Raw genomic sequence first — 22,529 nt, 5'->3', positions numbered from 1 at the left:
AATTTTTTAATAGGGTTTATATATGTGCTGACCTCATCACGTTTGTGATGTTGCAATGGCCGTTTTTAGCCCAAGGAGTGTTTTTTATGCTAAACTAATAATAGTTTGACATGTCACATGCATAATGAGATTTTGACATTGTTGCCGGTATGGTCACATATAAACCCCTATAAAAGCATTTCTCAATACCAACAGCCGGTCAGCAAGTGGATTAATGAATGTATGTATATAGACAATATTTTAGGCCAATAAAAAAATATATATACCAAATTTCCCACCCCACAACCCCGGCTGCCAGACTATAGTGTTTATTTAAGGGCCGATTCATACTACTATTTTAGAGCCGAATAAAAGTCGGTTCGGCGCTGTAGAGCCTACAATGTGACGTCATTTGAGGTTCGGGGGGGTGGGTACCGTCCTAAAGTCGTCTCTTCGGTGCTACTGAAAATTTCTGACGAGCCGAAATCATTTCGGCACTACAGCGCCGAAACAGCGGTAAAATAGGAGTATGAATCGGCCCTTACTCTGCCAGTGAATTATGTACGTATTGGCAATTAAATCAATTCCCACAATTGTCCCAACACTTCATCAGTAAGTGACTCAACACTGTCTTCAAACTGTTTCATTTTGCTTCCAGTACTTCCCAAGTTTGAGGTTGTGATTTCGGCACCTCCTACAATATTCCGCGAGGACCCCCTGTGGGGCTCAGTCACGGCCAAGTGAGTCCATAGTACCATTTACCATTTTCAGTACTGTTCTGGTCACTTTCATCTAATGATTTTTCTTATGTGTTTCCTAGCTTCTGCCTTTCTATATTTTAAATTTTTATATAATCTACTATCCTTTTTTGTAATATACTTATTATTAATTTCAGTAGAGAGTAACACCTTGCTTCTATTCTGACTATGCACTTACAGTAATGCTCTGTCTATGATCGATACCAAGGATGTAAGATATCAATATCATAACATGTTCTGATCCTCAGGTACCTTTACGGCAAGCATGTCCATGGACCGATGAACATAACATACCTGCATCACTTTCATGGCATTGAAGAGTCTTATTCTGAAAGCACAATGGTAAGTCATTCCTGTTTTGAGCCACTATGAGTAGGATGTACACTGTAATGCATCTCATGTCATATTTTCTTACCTTACTTTAATTACCATGCCATAATGGATTAAAAAAAAAAGAAGCAAATCAGCTGTAGGTCAAATCACTGTGCAATACAGAAGATATATCATTGTATAGTAAATTATGTTTATCAAATGTCCAGCCTGGACTTGTCCTGGGTGAGGGGGACTAAAGGACCAACCAGGTCATTTGTCAGCTGCCCTATCGGCCCTAGGGATAATATGGCAGCTGATCAGTCATCGCGATATTACTGCCATATAAGCTAGCCTGGGACCAACTGCTTTTGCACATGGTCTGTGCTTCCAAAAACAATTACCATCTACAAACCACTGGTGCCACAGTTGTAGGGTGAAATCTTATGATTGTGGCAAGTTTCTTGAACTGTACTTCTTGGAATGCTTTGTTTGGTTTGGTATGTTCGTGTTTTATTCTGGCGAGACTAGGCTACTCGTCTCCATTCTGCATTTATGCGAGGGTACATGCCCAACTGGCAGGGATCATGGCCATGCTGGTTTGTGGTGGACATTTTTGCATTTTGCCACGGACACAAAATAAGTGGACAATAATATTACCAGAAACACATAAAGAGATAGCCCTGGCTGTAGGTCTGTAACTCTGTTATGTTCAAATGGAACCAAATGGACCCTTACGGATGCATTTGGTTCCATTTGTACACTCTCAGAGTCAAGAGGGTCTAAAAATGTAACATTTGAGAACCACTAGTACTAGTTGGACTCCTAATGTGCCATAGTGTCATAGTAAATAAGTGTCATACATATTCTGAAGAAAACCTGGAAACTGACATTAAGTAAGTTGCTCTTATGATCAAAATAACTACATTATAATCAAATCAAACATTAGCCACAGAAAAGACGATGTATTTGCCACGGACATTTGTCCTTCCTTGTACGGACATGTTGGTGACTGCTGCCACCTGGACATGGATATTATTAGTAGGCAGGTATAGGCGGGCTCTAGACGGGATCACACTGGTTCATTCGTAATGAAAAGCAGGAGCTTTCCTCCAGCGGAAAGCCTGCATGGTGATGTGAGGTTTTAGAATATCAGCCCCAGCCACGGATGATATGGAAGCTGAACAATCAGCTGCACCCTGAACAGTCTGTGACCACGAGTGACCTCACTTCTAAAGGAACTCACCATGTCGGGCATGGATGAGACTCGGCCGTCAAACTTGTTTTGTCAAATTCATGGCTGGGGAGACACTGGTGTGTATCCGGGCACAAAGGAAGCAAAATACACAACGGACAACAGCGTCTTGTAATGATTCATACAGGATGTAAAGCCAGACCATGCAGTCTTCAGCCCTCTACACTGTTGAAAAGCCCCAGCGGGACTACAACTTTGGTTTTCCGGGCTGTTCTCAGTTTCCAAACTTGGGAAACACAAATGACGGGGCAACAATCTATAGTTATTATTTATAATATGTATTACTTTCATTTAGAATCGTATTTTGGAATTGTCATTATAGGTGAATATCCCTTTTTTTGTTCAGAAATGTTCAAGAATCTCTGATATACATTATAGAATAATAGAACGGCTATTTCTTAAAGGGACACTTCACCCTTTTTGCAAAAAAATATATGTTAATGATGTTTAGAAGCTTTAGAACACTTTCCTGGAGATCTTTATGTGTGTAATATGTGGTTTTAGATATTTTAGATTGTAGCAGTGAGCCTGTTGTCTCTGATGTCATGGACACTGGGCTCACTTCCTTCCTGGACTACATGTTGTCTCAGTAAGACAGCTCTCCCCCTATCCACAAGGAGGAGCAGTGCACCAAAGAATTATGGGAATTGTAGTCCAGGAAGGTAGTGAGACCAGTGTCCATGACATCAGAGACAACAGGCTCACTGCTACAATCTAAAATAACTAAAACCACATATTACACACATAAATACCCCCAGGAAAGTGATCTAAAGCTTCTAAACGTCATTAACATATATTTTTTTGCAAAAAGGGTGAAGTGTCCCTTTAAGTGGCTCTTAACAGCTTAAGTGGTTTAACTTATTATGTCTTCTTAGTTCTTACATGTACTATATATAATAATGGTATTCCTTTCAAACAGCTTGATGGGAGCGAAGCCTCTTTCTCATTTGAGGTGCCTGACTACCCGTCCTCCCAATTTAGCAAACGGTCCATAGAGTTGAACGACTTCGCTGATTTCAGCTCTGAGGAGTTTGTGACTGTTGTGGTTAATGTTACAGAGAGTCTAACAGGTAAATTACCGTACATTGCTCATTGTCAGCTTTGCTTTTGGTTTTGTGATACGTTGTACCCAAAATGAAATGTTTTTCAAACAAAGGATCGAGTAAATTATTTAACGCAGGTTCTCAAACATGTTCATGCCAAGGAGCCCAAATGTATTGTGTATGTATTTGCCTGCAGACTCCCATCTTTAAAGATTGTGTGCCAGGGACCCCAATAAAATAACAGACGATTTGTGTTGTTATTAAACATGCATTTACAAGATTTTTCAAGATTCCTCAAACGCTTTGAACGCATTGTGATGCCATGTGATGCGTTGTAGATTGGCTTTTTGTTTTAGAATAGCCAAAGTATATAGGCTACGGTTAAAATTTTGATTGTGTATTACTAATTTTGCTGGGGAATCCCTAGAACTCTTAAAGACCTCTGGGGTCCCACTTTCATTACTTTGTGTAATTTTATTTGTATCAAGAGATATTTGAGTTCAAGGGTGTAATGCGTGTATGTTCAATGTCTCCAATTGAATAAATCAGAACTTGGGGTTTTAAAGTTGATATCAAATATCACTCCTCCTAATACACACACAGCACAGTCAGTCACATCCATCACTGTTTCTTTTGTTTTGCTGCTTCTATTTCAGGATTGACATCTAGCAGTACAACGCAGGTGCATCTGTCAAGGTACAGATACCAAATAACCTTTCAGGGATGTCCCACATTTATTCGACCATCTTTGAACATAACTGGTCAGGTATGTACACTGTATAGCGACATCGAGTCACATTTTTCCATTAAGCTGGATTCTTTAACGAGTAGCAAATGACACATGTAGAGATGAAGAGTATCCTCAGTTATCAACAGATCTAGTTATAATGGTAGTAATCACACACAGACACAATAACATGTCTCACATTGACACAGTTCAGAGTCAATGTATTTAGAATGTCTCTAATCCTCCCTCATATACTGATGACATCAGGGATCTGCAATGCATATAATGGGCATTAAAAGAACAAGGCACGGTGGCACAGTTGGTAGTGCTGTCGCCTCACAGCTAGAAGGTCCTGGGTTCGATTCCCGCTCGGGACGCTGTGGGCGCTGGCGGCGTGTTTCCTCCCCCGCGTCATCAGTGCCCATACCCGAAGGCGGGGTTGGCGAAAGGGCCTTTCTGTGTGGAGTTTGCATGTTCTCCCCGTGTCCCCTAGGGTAGGTAGTGGTACCCTCACAAAAAACATGCAGTAATCCTGGTCACTAAACTGCCTCCCCCTGGCCAGCCGGGGCGCCTGATGGAGGGGAAAGGAACTGGTTGGAATAACGTGTTCCTTCCACGCGCTACGTCCAACCAGGGAAACTCCCCCCTGTCAGGTGTAAAGGAGCAACTTGGACACTCAGGCATGAGGGAAGCATGAGTTCAAGTCCGTTGCTCTCCCCTTGTCCCCCATATATGGGGACTAGGTTGGTGGAGGGTGTGTAGAGCCCAGGATCACATTAGATGATTGGCACAGGGGTGAAAAATGGGTTACAAAATCGTGGGATAAAAAAAAAAAGAAAAAAAAGAACAAGGCATAAGCATAACGTTCAGATCGGAGGTATGAGTGAGCTAGTATATCTTAGTATATTAAAATTGCCATGTTGGCATCACAAACCGGACACAAACATGTTACAAACATAACATCCGGATTTGATTCGCTTATAGTTGGGTCGTATCTGATACTTCCGTGATCGCGGAGAGCAAAGGTCCTTTTCTCAGTGGATTTATCATCTGTGAAGGGCCTGCATGTGAAAACAAAGTGTCTTGTTTGGTTTTTTTCAGTTGAAAGTATCCACATACGACTCGCCAGTTCTGCCCATTGCAGACGAGGGCAAGATGGTGACAGTAAGAGTCACGCAGCAGGGCCGCGGTCCCTGGAGCTTGAGGAACACGTTGGCCATGGATTACCCTATGGACATGGTGCACAGGCGCTTATTGGTACCTCATCCTAACATGTCCCGGCCCTTTGGGGACAGAGACATGCCCGACATGCCCGACTACCCCCACATCCCAGAGGAGGAGCCTGTCGTGGTGGAAATGGAGTTTCCCTTACCCTCTGATGGAGTCATCCCCCTTTTCATTCCGCTCACGGATGACGTGCAGATGGTCTCGATCGAGGTAAAAACTCTTCAACGCACTCATCTGTGCCATAGCTGTCAGATTTGAATTAAATCAGGCTTTATCTTATCTAATATTAATATGAATTAACATAATTTAGCCTCTTGTCTCCATCAGGGTGCCATGCGTGAATGATATTTGTCTCTCTCATGTGTGTGTTCGTGTCATGTATTTGGACTCGTTTAGGCCTCATTTGAGGACACTCAGGAGAGTCTTGAGCTGTACCGCAGTTACTCATCACCCAGTCAGTCCTATATGCAGATCCAGAAGCCGCTGCAGTCTCCTCAGGTAATACTGGAAAAGCCAAATACCAGGTGCCATGTGCATAGTAGACATTGACAAATGTAAAAAAACAAGGACACACAATAAGAATTATGCACATTTTGTCACACTTACGGCACTCAATCTCGGATACATACACACTCATATAAACAAACAAACAACCCACATCATACTGTACGTATATCTACAGTAAGTCACTGTCTGCCAACACAAATAGTCCTCAGATTACACAGTCCTTAGACTGAATAATGGAAGCTATCATTCTCATCACAATACAAATCTGAATATTATTATTTGTTTAATCTTATTTACAAAAGATCTGCCTAACGAGTAGAAAATAAATTGTGGTATTTTATCATGAACATTAATGAGGACCAATTACATGAAGATAAGTTGAAAAGTGGTGAAGTGGTCCTTTAATCACTAGAGCATCATAAGGCAAATCCCAACCAAATAAAATCTACACCCTACTGCTGGTGCTGTGGGGTTCTTTGTTACAACGGTATTAATTGACAAAATTCCTTTGTTCTTAAGGTTGGTGTTCCCCTGCCGTTGGTCATTCAGAAAAACTTCCCAGTTTCTGAAGTTCACTATATGGTAAGTATAGCCTACCTACTACTCTGAGAGAAACGCCACCCAGTCACTGTTCATCTTGCCATGAACCATTCATACTGTGTAGATTGGTTCCCAATCCCAACCCTTTCTGGATCACGGCTAACGGTCTGGATTAGACCTGCATTTAGTGCTTTATTCTTCTCAGTGTATTTTGTACGCCTTGGATCACATTTCTATTTGTCAGTAGGTCAGCACAGTACTGTTTTAGCCAGAGGTTAATTGTAAACAGAGTTCTCACCTCCGGTCATGTGATCCCAGACCGCCGGTATAGTTTTCTGTGCGTGCGTGCGTGTGGGTGCGTGCGTGCGTGCGTGCAAGCTTGTAGTGAGCACTTGTAGATCAGCTATTTTTTTACATTTTTCAATAGGGACTAACCCTACTGTATATACTTCACTGACCGGAGTCTCCCAGGGCACTGTACTTGGTCCACATTTTTTATAAAAAATAAAATAGAAAATCGATAAGCTATGTTCGCCCCCAGAATAGGAAGTAGGGACACTAGTATTGTGTAAGTGGTTAAATAGTACAGTCCTATACTGTGTGTGTGTGTGTGTGTGTGTGTGTGTGTGTGTGTGTGTGTGTGTGTGTGTGTGTGTGTGTGTGTGTGTGTGTGCGTGTGCACGTGTGCGTGTGCGCGTGTGTGTGTGCGCGTGTGTGCGTGTGTGCGTGTGCGCGTGTGCGCATGTGTGCAGGTGAAATCCAGAGGCCAGATTGTGTCAGCTGGCACCGGCTCTGTCTCCAGTGTGGTTGTCACCCCAGAGGAGTCGTGGGCACCGCTGGCCTGCATCATAGTCTACTGTGTACGTCCTGATGGAGAGATCGTCAACGATGTGCTCCAGCTTCCTGTCGCCCACGGCCTGAAAAACCAGGTGGCTATTTCATGGATTAAATAAAGAAAAAACATTTGTTTGGCAAACTCCACAGGACAAATTCATTATTGAATTTAGGGCTGTACCTATCGATTATAAAAACAAATATATGCCGGTATGATTGTTCTATTGAATACTTTTTCAACGAATTGAAAATCAATTGCCATTTTTAAACGATTTGATTGAGTCTGTGGGGTTTCATGAAATGTAACAAAAGAAGACTAGAGATTAGAAATGCATTGTGGTGACCATTAAATTCAGACAAGACACAGAACATGTGTTCTGTATGGGGCCTATGACTGAATGCCGTGCTGTTCTTCAGGTGTCTGTCGGTTGGAGTGTGTCGCGTGCCATGCCTAATGAGGTGGTCACTTTGAGTCTGCACATGCTTGAGCCGGGCTCTCTGGTCAGCCTGCTGGTGGTGGACAAGGCTACACGCTTGACAGGCGCACACAATGACATCACGGAGGAACAGGTGAGGGAGACTGCATTGTTTAAACCACGTATACTCTCTAGATCAGGGATTATCAACCTGGGGGTTGCGACTCGGGTGGTCGCCAAATTATTTTGGCCCACCAGAATTAGTTGTTAAAATGTTCAATTTGAGCGAATCATCAAGTCTTGTATCCGGTCTTAAAACGAGTATAGCCTACAGGTAGCGGGGTTATCAGCGCTGGAAGGGGGGTGCTCCAGCACCCCCTGCTGGTGGAGAGGAGAATCTTTTGACATGTTTTGATTGATTGATTGAAATATTTATTAACAGTTTGCAGAATTTACAGTACATTTCAAGCACAAACTCAATACAAAGACTGTTAACTGTGAGTGGACGACCCAATTAAGCATTACACTTGTTTACAACAGGGTCCACATTGTTCAATTCATCAAAACATTTAGAGACATACAAATAGACATTTTTATGTAGCTAAAGTACAGAACAGGAATTCATCATATAGGAAGCAAAAAGGGAAAAGATACATATACAGTGAGGGGAAAAGGGGGGGGGATTCAGATTTTACAGAGGCCAGTTTCGAATTGCAGCCATCCGTAGGTGCCCTTTGAGAGCGGTTTTGAAGGAGTCAAGGGATTCACATGTCTTAATGACTGTTGGTAGGGCGTTCCACATTTTGGTGGCATAGGAGCGAAAATAATTTAGTCCCTTGTTTGTGCCAAATCTGGGTTGTACATGGTTTGTTGCACTCCTCCCTGTTGTGGGTGTGGACTTCGTTTACATTAACAGTTTGACTGTTTTTTACGATTAACCCGCATTTTAATCAACCCCCCTTCACTGCCGAGATTGTTGTATTACCTTTAGAGCATACGCTGAATTATTTGGGCTTTTAATCCGCAAAAATCCATCAAAAAAAGCTCCCGTGGTTTGTTATGATCTGTGTGTAGCATCCACCATCTTGGTGCACCCGGAAGACGCACACAAGATTGGTTTCAATGAGGCGTTGCATCCAATGCATTTCCATTGGCCTCAATTTCCCAGAAGCCCTAGCAGCCCACAGCATGTGACGATTTCCGGTTTCGTCATCACAGCGAAGGCATCCAGTCTCATACTCCGCGACGAAGACGGATTTTCTTTTGATTCATTACATTACGGCGGATTAAACACATAAAACAAAAGGCGGGTATGTCCGATACGGCAGCGACATTAACCTGGAGTAATCCATTCCCGGCACGGAAACTGTTAAGGAAGTATTTAGACAGGTACATGGGTATCTTGGTGGTGTATCGAATCTTGTGGACCAGACCCATTGCAAGATGCTGTACTCTGTCGTCGACCCTAAGCCATCCCAGCCTGTCAATGTCTATCAGAGCGTGCTGAATGCAGAATGCACAGCGAGTGAGTTGACAGATAGACACGACATGACGAGACAGCAAAAACGTATCGTAGTTGTACTTTCACCTGCACCAGGTTTAAAGAAATCTAACCCAAACAACAACACAATAAGAGTCACATACTGTTATTATGATTAACTCGGTTAACTAGGTCCTAAATAAGTCATTATTAGGCCAATTATACCAGAATAAGACCCGAAATTCTTCGGCCGCGATTTCCCTCCCACCCTTCAGCCCCCTCTGGTATAAATACCTTCCAGCGCCGGTCATTTTTTTAAATACTACTACTACTACTGAATGTAAATGGTCCCTCCCATTTGGGTCCATTTTACACTGTCGAGTTACATTATATTGTTAAAGATCTGCATTAATTAATTGACAAGAAGTCTATACACAATTAGGCTATACAGAATGTAGAATAATTGTTATTTTGATAGTCGTTTGCATGTTGTCTCTCCTAATGGTGCAAACATCAATACAGCATGGAAATGTGGACAGAATTATTATTCAACAACAGCAAAACATTCTTTAGTTTTGGGTCTGAGAGGCTAAATCTCATCAAATGGTGGTCCATGGCTCAAATTCCAAATAAATGATGGACCTTGATATGAAAAGGGTTGAAAACCACCGATATAATGTATTCCCCAATCGTCGCCCTGGAAGGAAATCCAATCCATGCACTGCTGGCAGCCAAGCATGGGCTTGATGAACGGAGGCTCCTGGTTGGCTAACTGGTTCCTGACAACAACAACAACCTGTTCTGTATTGTCTCCATCAGTGTTGTGTCTGTACCGTCTATGGTCTGTACTTTGTAGGCTGTAACAGTAGCAGGCTTTGATGTTGCCAGTGTGCCTAAGGCCTCACTCACACCTTTACAACAGACTGCTGTATGCTTGTTGTATGAGATGTATAGCTGATGCAAGCTCGCAATACATTTCTAATGGGAGCCACATGGTTCGACACAACATTTGTGTTGTATGGGGGGGGGGGGGGGGGGGGGGGAGTCGAAACACAGCCGAAAGCCATACAACAGCTTGTAGTCCAAAATGTTGTATCAAACCATGTGACTTCCATTGGAAATGCATTGGGGCGGTCATGACACTTACATCTCGCTTACATCTAGCATGCATCAATGTTGTATGCTCGAAAGGTGTGAGTGAGGCCTTAGCGCCAAGTAGTTTAGTGGACAGTAACTAAGTACATTTACTTGAGTACTGTATTCAAGATTAGAATTATTTTGAGTATCTGCACTTTACTTGAGTATTTGCATTTGTGTGGATACGTACGACTTTCACTCCGCTACCGCAGAGGCAAATAGTGTACCTTTTACTATTATTTGACATATTTAGTTACTTTGAGGATTTAGATTATTATTCTAAAACATACAGTTAAGGTACATTTTATACTTCAGCTATGTTTGATCAAAAAATTACTTTATTTAATTATTTATTACGGTAAGTATATTTTGGATTAATACCCATTCTGTATTGTCTCCCGACAATGGAAATAGGCTACTCAAGTAAAGTACCATACGATTGTACTTAAGTAAAGCATTACTTCAGTAGTTCTCAAAGTGGGGTCCTTGAGGGGTTTAATTTCCAGGGGGTCCCTAGCAAATTCAGCACAGCGTTAGACTAAAACTTGAACAAAAAATGTCCATCGATTAACCTTTTCCACTAAATAGAAACTAAATAAAAACAGGCTATGGTGACTGATATACAAGCTCACAGCGTGGCTATTTTTGAACATTATTTGAACACAAATCTTCTCTTCTGGCCTGGGCAGGGGTCATCAACATGTCCGTACACTGACAAATGACTGACAGGTTTTCTTCAGAATATGTATGACACTTATTTACTACTACACTATGGCACATTAGGAGTGCACCATGACTAGTGGTTCTCACATGTTTTATTTGCAATGACCCCCTTAACTCTGAGAGTGTACAAATGGAACCAAAATAATGGACCCTTACGCGACCCTTACACTCTCAGAGTTACAGACCAGTGGGATAGCTCTTTATGTGTTTCCGGTAATAGTATTGTCCATTCATTTTGTTTGTCCGTGGCAAAGATGTCCACCACAAGCCACAATGTCCACCACAAGCCAACATGGCTCTGCTTCTGGTTGTCCCCGGCACAAAACGTTTTCAGATGGTGGTCCGCGGCCAAATATATATATCAATTCAGGGGTCCTTGACACAAACAAGTTTGAGAATACTATGAGTACATGTACTTACTGTTGTTACTTTGGTCCTTTTCCCACAGGTTCTGGAGGAGCTAGCAGGGTACAGCAGTGCAGACCTCTCCTCTGACGGGCTCACCATGGCAGATCCACACTCCATCTTTACGGTAGCTTTAAAGAACTCAGTATTCACAACTGATTTCAGCCTTTTGGATTACATAGAAGCCAGCATGTCTTCTATGGAAGCATGTTGTGCAGAAAAAAAAAGTCTACAATCTCTCAATGCGTCACTGTAGATAGGCTAGTTTCGGTAAGCTTAGAGTGTTCAAACTAGCAATGTGTTTAGAAGCATTTTCCATATAAAACCCTAATGGTCCTCGGATATGTCATAAAAACAAAGGTTAAAGCCTCAATCTGTGATTTATTCACCTGGTTGGCACCAACTTGGCAGTATGTAGAACAGGAACAATATTACTAAAACGGATTTATTATACTTTGTTCATGACACTGTTGTGCCGAAATAGCTACAGGCTCACAAACGTATTATAGTGTGACATTCTGTGAGCTTATAGACGTGCTATTTTTTTTTTTTTGTGAATATGTATGAAATATTTGGACAGTTTTAAAATGTTCACCTATATAATGATGTGTCCAAAATACGGACACCAGGTTGAAAGTGCCTGTCTTTGGCTTTTATGAATATTCAAACAATGACAAGTACGAAATAATAACTACATTGCATCCATTGGAATACAGATTCCATTTCCTGAAATGTAGGCTAATGGTCTTGGACATACAATATTCATTGTATTGCAAATGTTTACAGTCAAATCCCCAGTGTTGATGTATTGTAATGGTTGTCCCGATCGGATCACGTGATCGGAAATCTGGGCTGATCACGTCATTTTCAAATGATCGGAATTGGATTGGAAGAAAAGATATATAAATATCGGATCGGAAAAATCGGTATCGACAGATACTCAAAATCAAATAGGAGCGGGAGCAAAAAAACCTGATCAGGACATCACTAATTGTAACTAGTGAGTAACGAGTTAATTATTGGCATTGGGAAATGGGTATAAGTGTGTAAAAAGAAGAACGGACACACACACACACACACACACACACACACAGGTTCTGAATCGAAACCACTGTTTGGGAACCACTGTTCTAGCTGCAATCGGAATGTCTGTTGTTTGTGTTATGTGATTTTCAACTATTTTACCTGTTGATGACACTTGACAATAATGTAAATTAAGCTTAGCCTGCTGTGGAGCACGACACTTTGTTTAGTTGAATGTGTAAATGTTCACTCACTTAGAGGGTTGTGTGTGAAGTATGAAATAAGACATAAAAGAGCTTAAAGCATTTTCTCTTTTGTCTCTGTCCAGACTTGCGACGTAGTGGTGCTGACGGACGCAAATTACCAGTTAAAGAAAACTCCCCAAGGGCCCCAATTCCGTAAGTCTTAAGATGCAACTCGGTTGAAAGCCATGTTTTCAGTAATGAGAAGATTTCTTGAGAAATGAGAAACTACTTTAAATGCTTTTTTGTTTGTTTGTTAAGGAAACATTAACAGAGCTTCACTGAGGGATACCTCTAAGAACATTGTGTTACATCTCTTACAGATTACTTTTTGTCTGCTTCAAAGGGGCGTTTCTTCCACCAGTACACCACATTTATTTAACCTGGCCAATTTGGCCAGGTCTTGCTTGGAAAACATGCTCATATAACGTGATTATATATATATCTTTTTTTATCCCACGATTTTGCAACCCATTTTTTTCACCCAGTGTCAATTATCTAATGTAATCTTGGGCGCTACACTTCCTCTGCCAACCTGGGGGGGGGGGGGCAGCGGACTGACCTCATGCTTCCTTCTATGCATGAGGAGTCCAAGCTGCTTCTTTTCACCTGACAGGGGGGAGGCCGGACATAGTGCATGGAAGGAACACGTTATTCCGACCAGTTCCTTTCCCCTCCATCAGGCGCCCCGGCTGGCCAGGGGGAGGTATAGTTTAGAGACCAGGATTACTGCATGTTTTTTGTGAGGGTACCTACCCTAGGGGACACGGGGAGAACAACTCCACATAGAAAGGCCCTTTCGTCAACCCCGCCTCGGGTATTATACGTGATTATATTATCAATGTTTCATGTGAAGCACGTTGTATTGCCTTGCTGTTGAAATGTATATTTGACGTTTCAAATAAACGTGCCTGACCTCACCTGGCAAAAGTCTCTCCTGAGCCCAGATCTCCGCCAGGCTGGGTTGCCTCATAGAGTATATATATCTATAGAGAAGACACCCGAGTTCTCCTCCCATCCACTTGCATTAAGTTTCTCAAAAGCGCATGAGGCGGATTCACTCCTCCTTCCTGGTAGGAACAGAGTGCATTCTGGGACGGATTGCAATGGTGAGTGGCCCCAAACACATGAACGCGCTGCCGTTGAACGCGCACGAGCGTCGTCCGTCGTGAACGTGTACAATGATAGTCAACGGACAGCGCGTTCATGTGTTTGGGGCCAGGCTGCAATACCTTCATTCGGCCACTATGTCCATTTCGCCTCAAGATTTCCTCTGGGTGCCTTCTCTATAAATATATATACTCTACGCCTAGCCAGGCGTCAGACTCAGGGAAATAGTTTGTGATGTCTTTGCATTTGCGCCAGATGGGGCAGCAGAGAGAACACAGGGTTACCCTCCTTCTGCTCTCCCTGTGTACTCTCTGCTGCCCCATCTGGTGGAGTCAGGTTAGTATAAATGCACCTCAACATGTGACTTCAAATTGGGGATGATTAGTTTATACCAGGGGGACCCAAAAGGTAGATCGCGATCTACCAGTAGATCACAAAGGCTGTGCCAGGTAGATCACATGACATGCCCCTAAAGAATATTTAATTTAAATATACATTTTTTTGGCATCTGCCACTTTAATTAACCCATTCTGACCTGAGATCAGATTCATACGAGGTTTCCACCGGACACACACTGGTCTGATTAACCCATTCTGACCTGAGATCAGATTCTAAATGTCAGTCGTTCTTCGATTTTTCAAAAATAGCAGACCTACAAGCTCGTATCGCGCCACTCGGTGGCGCGATATGAGCTTGTAGATCTGCTATTTTTAAATAACTAAAGCATAACATGATGCTGACACCAAAATGGGTGCCCGGTCAGAATGGGTTAAGTTGACTTGATTGATTGACTGACTGACATAGAAAAGGGGCTGTCAGCTCAAACCCATAATGCAATACTTTGTTTTCAAGAGTTTTGCTGTGCACGAAATCCACAAATGTCAGTAGATTACAAATGAAATACAAAAAAAACCCTCTAGGCCGCCTACATAGCCTATTCCATTTCTCCCCTTTCCCATTCCAAGTGCATTTGTCTTAAATGTAATGCCAGCGCCGCTATTCCAAAGCCATTTTTAGCAATGATATTATAATGTTTCCGATGGGTAAATCTTGTTGAGCTGGTCATTTTGAAAGTAGCTCTCAATTCAAAAAGTGTGGGCACCCCTGGTTTATACGATAAGGTATTTTTAGATAATAAAGAGTGTTTTGCGAAGGGAATTGCAGTATGGAGCACCCAAACCCTGTTTGACAGTCATTGTTACAACATGACATGACATGAGATTAAATGACCTTGCTTACTGTAGTGAAATGCTCTCTTGCAAAATGAATTGGGTCGGTAGTCGAGCATTGGTGGATGAAATGGCCCCTTTAAGCAGACAAAAAGTAATCTGTAAGAGATATTTTTGAACGTAATCTACTAACCCATTTCACAGCAGGGGAGGGAGGCATTATGAACGGTGAAATGACCTATATGGAGCACTCGGAGCAGGCAGGGCAGGAGCCGCGAGAGCGATGGAACTTCCCAGAGACTTGGTTGTGGCAGGACTTCAACACAAGGTGAAATTCGGAAAATTCCCAACTCCATCTCACAGAAATATGGCAAAATAGCACGGAATTGCAATCCGTACATACACACCTAGAAAACCCCAAAATCCGTACATATTACACGACTACTGTTTTGACCGGAATTGACATTATTTACGTTGAATAGAGGAAGGAAGCGCTGCCGTCAGATCATTAGAAAAGTGAGAACCAACGCGTTTCGTCTATAAGCCTTAGTTCGCCAGGATCCCACAATAGCCGAAACGCCTTGGTCCTCCCTTTTTTAATGATCTTTAATGACCAAGTTTGCCAAGGAAACTCTACACAGAAAGGCCCTTTTGCCAACCCCGCCTCGGGTGTGGGCACCGATGACGCGGGGGGGGTGTGTGTGTGTGTGTGTGTGTAACCTCACATCACCAGGCTTTCCACCGCCTCAGAGGAAAGCCTGGTCTCTGTTTCAAAAGTCCGTATGATCCGGGCTGGGGCCGGATGATGTGGTTACGTCATGTTGTAGTATTGTTTTGTAGTCGCCAGACAGGATGAACAGCCGGCGGCAACTTCCTTTTCCCTCTCAATATCATCCGGCTCCAGCCCGGATCATATACCGAAATGAAATGGTGCCCAGGCTAGTGTGTGTGTGTGTGTGTGTGTGTGTGTATGCGTGCGTGCGTGCGTGCGTGCGTGTGTGTGTGCGTGTGCGTGCGTGCGTGCGCGTTACAGCATGTAAATGCTGTAAATGACACGATGTTAATTTCTTGTTTAATTTCAAGGATCCACTGACCCCTTTTTGATACCATTTTGATGCCTACCCCAATCTACAATTCTCACTCTGTATATTCATTCTGAAAGTGTACCCTGGTGGTCCCTGGACCTGATTAGTGGCTTAACCACTACCCCAGAATATGTCATTGCATGTACTGGATCTGATATATATAGGTTTGCGGGCCCTTGCTCTAGTCTCCTGACAGTAAGATTCCCTTTCTGTCTCCCAGCAGCTCAGCCAGTGTAAATCTGACAGTGACGGTACCAGACACCATCACTACCTGGACAGCCACGGCCTTCGTCATGTCTAGGGACCATGGTCTGGGGATCATACGGATGCCAGCAGAGGTACTCGCGCATGCATGACATGACTGAGATTCCCTCTCTTTTGCTGTAGCGCAAATTACTTTTTAACAACTTAAACCATACACTTATGCAATGCTTCCCCCCCCCCCTCCCTACGTGACACCAAGGGCCCTATCTTGTGCCACACCTTACCCCTTATCCCTAAAAAATATTTGCCTTTATTTTTAAGTGGTGCAACCACTTCTACATCCAGCAAACAATGTCAGTGTACCTGTTTGTTTGTGATGTACCTGTGTGAGCATGAGTGGTGTGCGCATGCGTGAAATTGGAACGAGAGAAGTATGTGACATGGCTGCCACCTGCTGGACGCAAACGATACAGAGAAGAAATTGGAACGATACAGAGAAGAAATTGGAATGATACAAATTGGAACGATACAGAGAACCAATAGACGGGAGTTGCACCACTTGGTTCACACTGGTGTGATTTTTTTTACTATTTTGAAAAACATTTTAAAATAGTTTTAAAATATACTTGTAGATCGGCTATTTGAACTATTTTAAATGGTTTTTCAAAATAGTAAAAAAGAATGGCAAATAAGTTTAGGGATAAGGGGTAAGGCGTGGCGCAGGGTATAGCCCCAAATCTCTTTGCCGAAAATAGCCAATCAATTAAAAATGATACATAGGGTTTATTCCACGCCAGAGAAGCTCCATAAAATGAACAGTGAGCTGTCTTTTCTCTGCTGGAGGTGTAAACAACAGAAGGGGACCTTCATCCATATGTTTTGGTCATGCAATTCAATTCAATTCAATTCAATTCAAAGGGCTTTATTGGCATGAGAAAACATACGTTTACATTGCCAAAGCAGAAAGAACAATACAACAATACAGCAGTGCAGTGCTGTGTCATCATTTTGGCATTCAATTGTAGATGCTGTTTCATCTTGCTTGGGGATATCTGTCCCCCTTTCCCCTCGCCTATGCCTTTTTGGCACTGGCGGGGAGGACGGTTGGGACAGACACCAAAAGAAATACATTGACCTAGCTTTTCTATCAGCAAAGAAATGTATTACCTTACATTGGAAGTCCTCTACGCCTCCTACAGTTTCACACTGGATAAATGAACTATCTAGTTACACTCCAGACAATATTCATTATAATATTAAGAATAGGCAACAAGACTTTTGGAATGTCTGGCTGCCCCACATGGATTACTTTGCTACTATACCCATACCGGTGTAGTCTGGTAGCAAATCTGAACTTGTACTGTGATGTGTTGAGTCCTTTCCCTCCTCCTCTCCCCCCTCCTTTCTCTCTTGTCTCTTTTTTCTATTTTTCTTTCTTTTTGTCTCCACCAGGCCGAAGGCATGTGGGGAGAGTATGTTTTGCACTCCGTCCGTCCGTGTGTCCGTCCGTCCGTCCGTCCGTGTGTCCGTGTGTCCGTCCGTCCGTGTGTCCGTGAGCAGCTAATCTCGGCCACCGTTAACCCGGTCGATGCCAAATTTTGCACACACACTCCCTGGATGCCAACGATGAACCTCTGCCCCAAAATTTCCAGAACGGCCTGTTATAGCGCCACCAGGAGGCCGCTTTGTGCAAAACAAGTTTTTGCACAGTACACCTACAGATTTTGTCCAAACATCACGCAAATTGGTACACAGTCTCTCTTGAGCCATTCAACGAAACCGGTCTTTCAGATTTTTCACACTCCATCCTGATCCTGGTTAAGATTGGCTTCCAAAGTTCACAGGAGTGCTCAGTTTCAAACAAAATGCTGCAAATCATGAACACATCGCGTGATTTCCGTGAAATTGTGCACCCACATTCCCACTAGGCCGAGGACAAAATGCCACATCAACAATTTCAACTCAGCCTCAAGGTGGCGCTATAACTGGCCGAAAAGTGTTTTTACCTCTAACTGCACGGATCTGTGGATAACTTTGTATGCCAACTCCCTAGAGGCCAAGGAAAAACCTTTGCCTGGAATTTTTCACATCTGCTCTTTATAGCGCCACCAGGAGGCCGACATATGTAAAACACATTTTCTATTATTACTCCTTCAGATTTTATCCAAATTTCACGCAAATCGGTACACATGATCTCCATAGTCATGTGATCAAGGCAGGTTTGTTTGATTTCTCATATTCCATCCTGATTGGCCACGATTGGCTCCTACAGTTTTCAGGAGTAGCCCGCTTTGTACAAATCGCCACAACTCCTCAACGCAGCGTCCGATTGCGATGAAACTGTGCACGCATATTCCCACTAGGCTGAGGAAGAAATCCTGGTGGAGACCTGTGCCCAGAAGGGCACTTTTTCTAGTTTTCCCTTTTTTTTGCTGAATGTTGATCCAAGAATAGGGAGCTAATTCAGACCACTGCATTTTACAACTTAAATAATGAGTACTTTCTACTTTTGGTACTTTACGTACATGTTGATAGTGATACCATCACTTTAGTACTTTTACTCAAGTACATTTTGAAATCCTGACTTTACTTGTAACAGAGTATTTCTTATACATTGCAGTATTGATACTTTTACGCAAGTGGAAATTTTTGAGTACTTTTACTTTACTTTTACTTATGTGTTGTTCAGCTCGTAGTGTTCCAGGACTTTTTCCTGTCCGTCAATGTGCCCGCCTTCATCATCAGGGGGGAGGAGCTAGTGCTGGAGGTTGCTGTGTTCAACTACATCGACAACCACGACCAGGAGGTATAAAGCACTCCCCTTCATCACATGCAGCTCTGACCATACTTTTCGCAAAAATGTGCGAAAAGTATAGTCGCTCAGGGTGGCACAGTGCTTAACCCATTCTGACCGGGCAGGCGGGCACCCATTTTGGTGTTGGCATCATGTTATGCTTTAGCTATTGAAAAATAGCAGATCTACAAGCTCATATCGCGCCACCGAGTGGCGCGATACAAGCTTGTAGGTCTGCTATTTTTGAAAAATCGAAGAACGACTGACATTTTTTTAATCTGATCTCAGGTCAGAATGGGTTAATCAGACCAGTGTGTGTCCAGTGGAAACCTCGTATGAATCTGATCTCAGGTCAGAATGGGTTAAGTGCCACCCCACAATACGATAAATGGCAAATTTCTATAGCACCTTTATCCAAAGTGCTTTACAATGTGAATTACATACACCCATTCACACCCATTCATACACTGACGGCAGAGGCAACCGTCATGAACCATGCAAGCCACCGACCTGCTCAGTTATATAGGAGCAAAGTTTCTCGCTCAAGGACACGTCCACACTAAGCCAGGAGTTGGGACTAAACCGGGAATCCTTTCGTTTCCCAAGTTGCCGCTCTACCTCCTGATTCACTGTCGCCTCCAAATGATATAGGACAGGTCGTATTGTCTCAGACAACAGGTCTGAAGTACTTCATTATTCTACAATTACACGTGTGGTGTTCTCTATATTGTGCACTGGATATTGGAGGTGTGGTACAGTAGGTAATGGTATATTCCATTGGTGTAGTGGTTAGCCTATCTTGTTTAGCATCAGGAATTTTTGCATCAGCTTTTGTTATAGTGGTCACTTCACACCTCTAAGACCGTGCCAATGATATACAAAATCTGAATGTAGACTCCTTTGGGCTTCCCACTACGAAAGCAGAGTCAGAGAGAAATATTCCTCTGTGTACAATGTTCCCGACTGTTCACGTTGCCGAGACAAAGGGTCACCTGACATATTAAAGTCAAGTAAAAAGGAAACATCTCCTCTCATTTCTCCCTGCATTCTTTGGGGCTTTTCAAAGCCTCTATAATGTGATCTGGGTGGATCCCCCAGGGTCTGTTTTTCATGTCTTTCTCTCGGTTGCTGTTTAGGTCACAGTGATAGTCGCTGAGAGCGAGTCCTTTGAGTTTGTGACCCGGGACAATGAGGAGAGCCTCATGGCCGGTGTACGCAGGCTTCATGTAGGAGGTCAGAGTGGGACATCTGTCCTATTTCCCATCAAACCCTTGGTCCTGGGAGAGATCTTCATCTCCGTCCAAGCCATGTCATCCATGGCATCCGACGCCGTCCAGAAGACCGTTCTCGTCAAGGTAAACTGCAAAAACACACAATACTGGTAAATCGTTGCCAACATAACTAACTGGAAATAAATATATTATAGTGGTTGTTGCCCCCAGAAAGGCACTTTGTATTATCAGGCAAAACACACATTATGTGAGGAGAAAAGCACATCAAATGTCAAATGAAAGGACTGATACACACAAAACACATTGTAGTAGCTGCAACTGCAATGTGTTGAAACATTATTATTAGCATAACATTTAAATATATTTCTGGCATGTTTTAACCCATTCTGAACGGGCACCCATTTTGGTGTCAGCATCATGTTATGCTTTAGCTATTTAAAAATAGCAGATCTACAAGCTCATATCGCGCCACCGAGTGGCGCGATACGAGCTTGTAGGTCTGCTATTTTTGAAAAATCGAAGAGCGACTGACATTTTTAGAATCTGATCTCAGGTCAGAATGGGTTCATCAGACCAGTGTGTGTCCGGCGGAAACCTCGTATGAATCTGATCTCAGGTCAGAATGGGTTAACAGCTGAAACATGTACATTTTAGTGCCCAGGACCCACTTGATACTTTTGAAAGTGTTCATGGCTGCTATGTTAATGTTGCTATGTATACTAATTACACTATTACACTTATTACACGTATTACACTATTATTATTACACTTATACTTATTACACTATTACACCATTACACATATTACACTATTACACTATTATACTAATTACACTATTACACTTATTACACTATTACAAAATTAGACTTATTACACTATTTCACTATTCCACTATTACAGTTACTACTATCTCTATTATTGTGATGCCATGTCCTAGTGCCTGATAGGTCAAATTTGTCCCAAACAGACATTGACAAGACAAGTAGATTAAATGTAATCTACTTTGATATTTCTATAGTTGAGTCATCGAGTTAGCTGGTGTGTATTTTTATTTTAGCACAACTAATCTCAGATTTGGGCAGTTAAGTCATACACTGGCAGCCTAGAGCCATGTGCTGTCATCTCCACTTCCTGCTTTTTCAAATTAATGTAATTTATTCTCCAACCCACTTGATGGCGCCAAAGTGCTTCCAGTCCTAACTTGGCATGTGCCAAAACTAACCCACTAGGCATTTCTACATCGCCTATATTTGTCCATTAACTGGTATGTGCCAAATTTTACCCAGTCGTCCAACTGGTCAGATGGGTGGGCCACATGCATTTTCATTTCAATGATCAAATCAATCGATTGTGTTCCGGCCTGGATACATTTTCATTGTCATTCTTATGTATCGGTTTTAAAGAAAATACATACCTGAATGTGTTTTTTTTTGCCAATTATTTGGGTGCCCACACTGGAAATACTCCTCACAGCCCACCACCCGAAGGTGGGAATCGCTGTTTTAGATACATTGAATTGCTTGTGGCCGGGCTGGTGTGCCACATTGAACTGATCCAAAACGTCTGCAGTTGCCAAAGCGGATCGTCTTGCCTCTATGCCCGGCTTTTCCTTTCCCAGAATAGTTCCCTGATTTTTGTTTTTTATTTTGTTTTTTATTTATGAATAAATGAAAAAAACATATGTGTACATTTTGTTGTATCCGACATGTAAATATCCCCTCCTCCCCCCCAGAACAAGACAAATAAAACAAAGACAGACAGTACAAGACAGTAAAAGTAATTAGTAAACTAGTTTTGAAAGTACTAATGAACATAGTAAGAAGGAAAAAAAAAAAAAAAAAAAAAAAACAGCATTTTCCATCAGGGTATGGTAGGTTACATACATTGTATCCATCTTTCAGTTTAGATAGTAAATTGCTCTATATCCAACTGTCTACTTACTGAGGGCCTCTAACCAGAGGTCGCCCAATGTCAGGTTTGGTGTGAGGTATCAGATTGTACAAGGGAATAAGGGTTTAAGTAAGTAAGTACATTTTATTTATATAGCACTTCTCACAGAGAAAACTCACAAAGTGCTTTACATGCAGAAATTAAAAACAAGGACAGGCAAAATACAACAAAAACACAGGAACATACGATTGATCTAAGAAAAACAATAACAACACAGTAAAATAACTAAGTGAAAGGTATACTTTCTACAAACTCTATGAAAGGGGTCCAAGTCATAATGTATCTATCTTTAGAACCACTACGGTTGTACCTTAGTTTCTCTAGGGGAATCATGGAGAGAACCTCTTTGACCCACTGTTTGAACGAGGGAGGTTTCCCCG

General features: G+C 42.4%; 1 protein-coding gene across 1 annotated transcript in view; it reads left to right on the top strand.

Moving 5' to 3' along the window:
* The window catches only part of cd109 (CD109 molecule), a gene marked incomplete at its 5' end in the record, with an annotated part of 46,301 nt that overhangs the window by 4,048 nt on the left and 19,724 nt on the right, over positions 1–22,529 (top strand). The window contains 12 exons of the mRNA XM_083790645.1: positions 5,173–5,508; positions 5,695–5,796; positions 6,325–6,387; positions 7,098–7,274; positions 7,597–7,749; positions 11,384–11,467; positions 12,692–12,761; positions 13,971–14,051; positions 15,089–15,212; positions 16,190–16,307; positions 18,863–18,979; positions 20,104–20,322. Of these exons, the coding sequence (XP_083646771.1) occupies positions 5,173–5,508; positions 5,695–5,796; positions 6,325–6,387; positions 7,098–7,274; positions 7,597–7,749; positions 11,384–11,467; positions 12,692–12,761; positions 13,971–14,051; positions 15,089–15,212; positions 16,190–16,307; positions 18,863–18,979; positions 20,104–20,322 (1,644 nt within the window). The remainder of the gene's footprint in view (positions 1–5,172; positions 5,509–5,694; positions 5,797–6,324; positions 6,388–7,097; positions 7,275–7,596; positions 7,750–11,383; positions 11,468–12,691; positions 12,762–13,970; positions 14,052–15,088; positions 15,213–16,189; positions 16,308–18,862; positions 18,980–20,103; positions 20,323–22,529) is intronic.

This window comes from Protomyctophum parallelum (genome assembly GCF_964188405.1).
Source record: "Protomyctophum parallelum genome assembly, chromosome: 19".
Lineage (NCBI taxonomy): Eukaryota > Metazoa > Chordata > Actinopteri > Myctophiformes > Myctophidae > Protomyctophum > Protomyctophum parallelum.
Note: the sequence above shows the minus strand (reverse complement) of the source record. Positions and strands in the feature narration are given on the sequence as shown.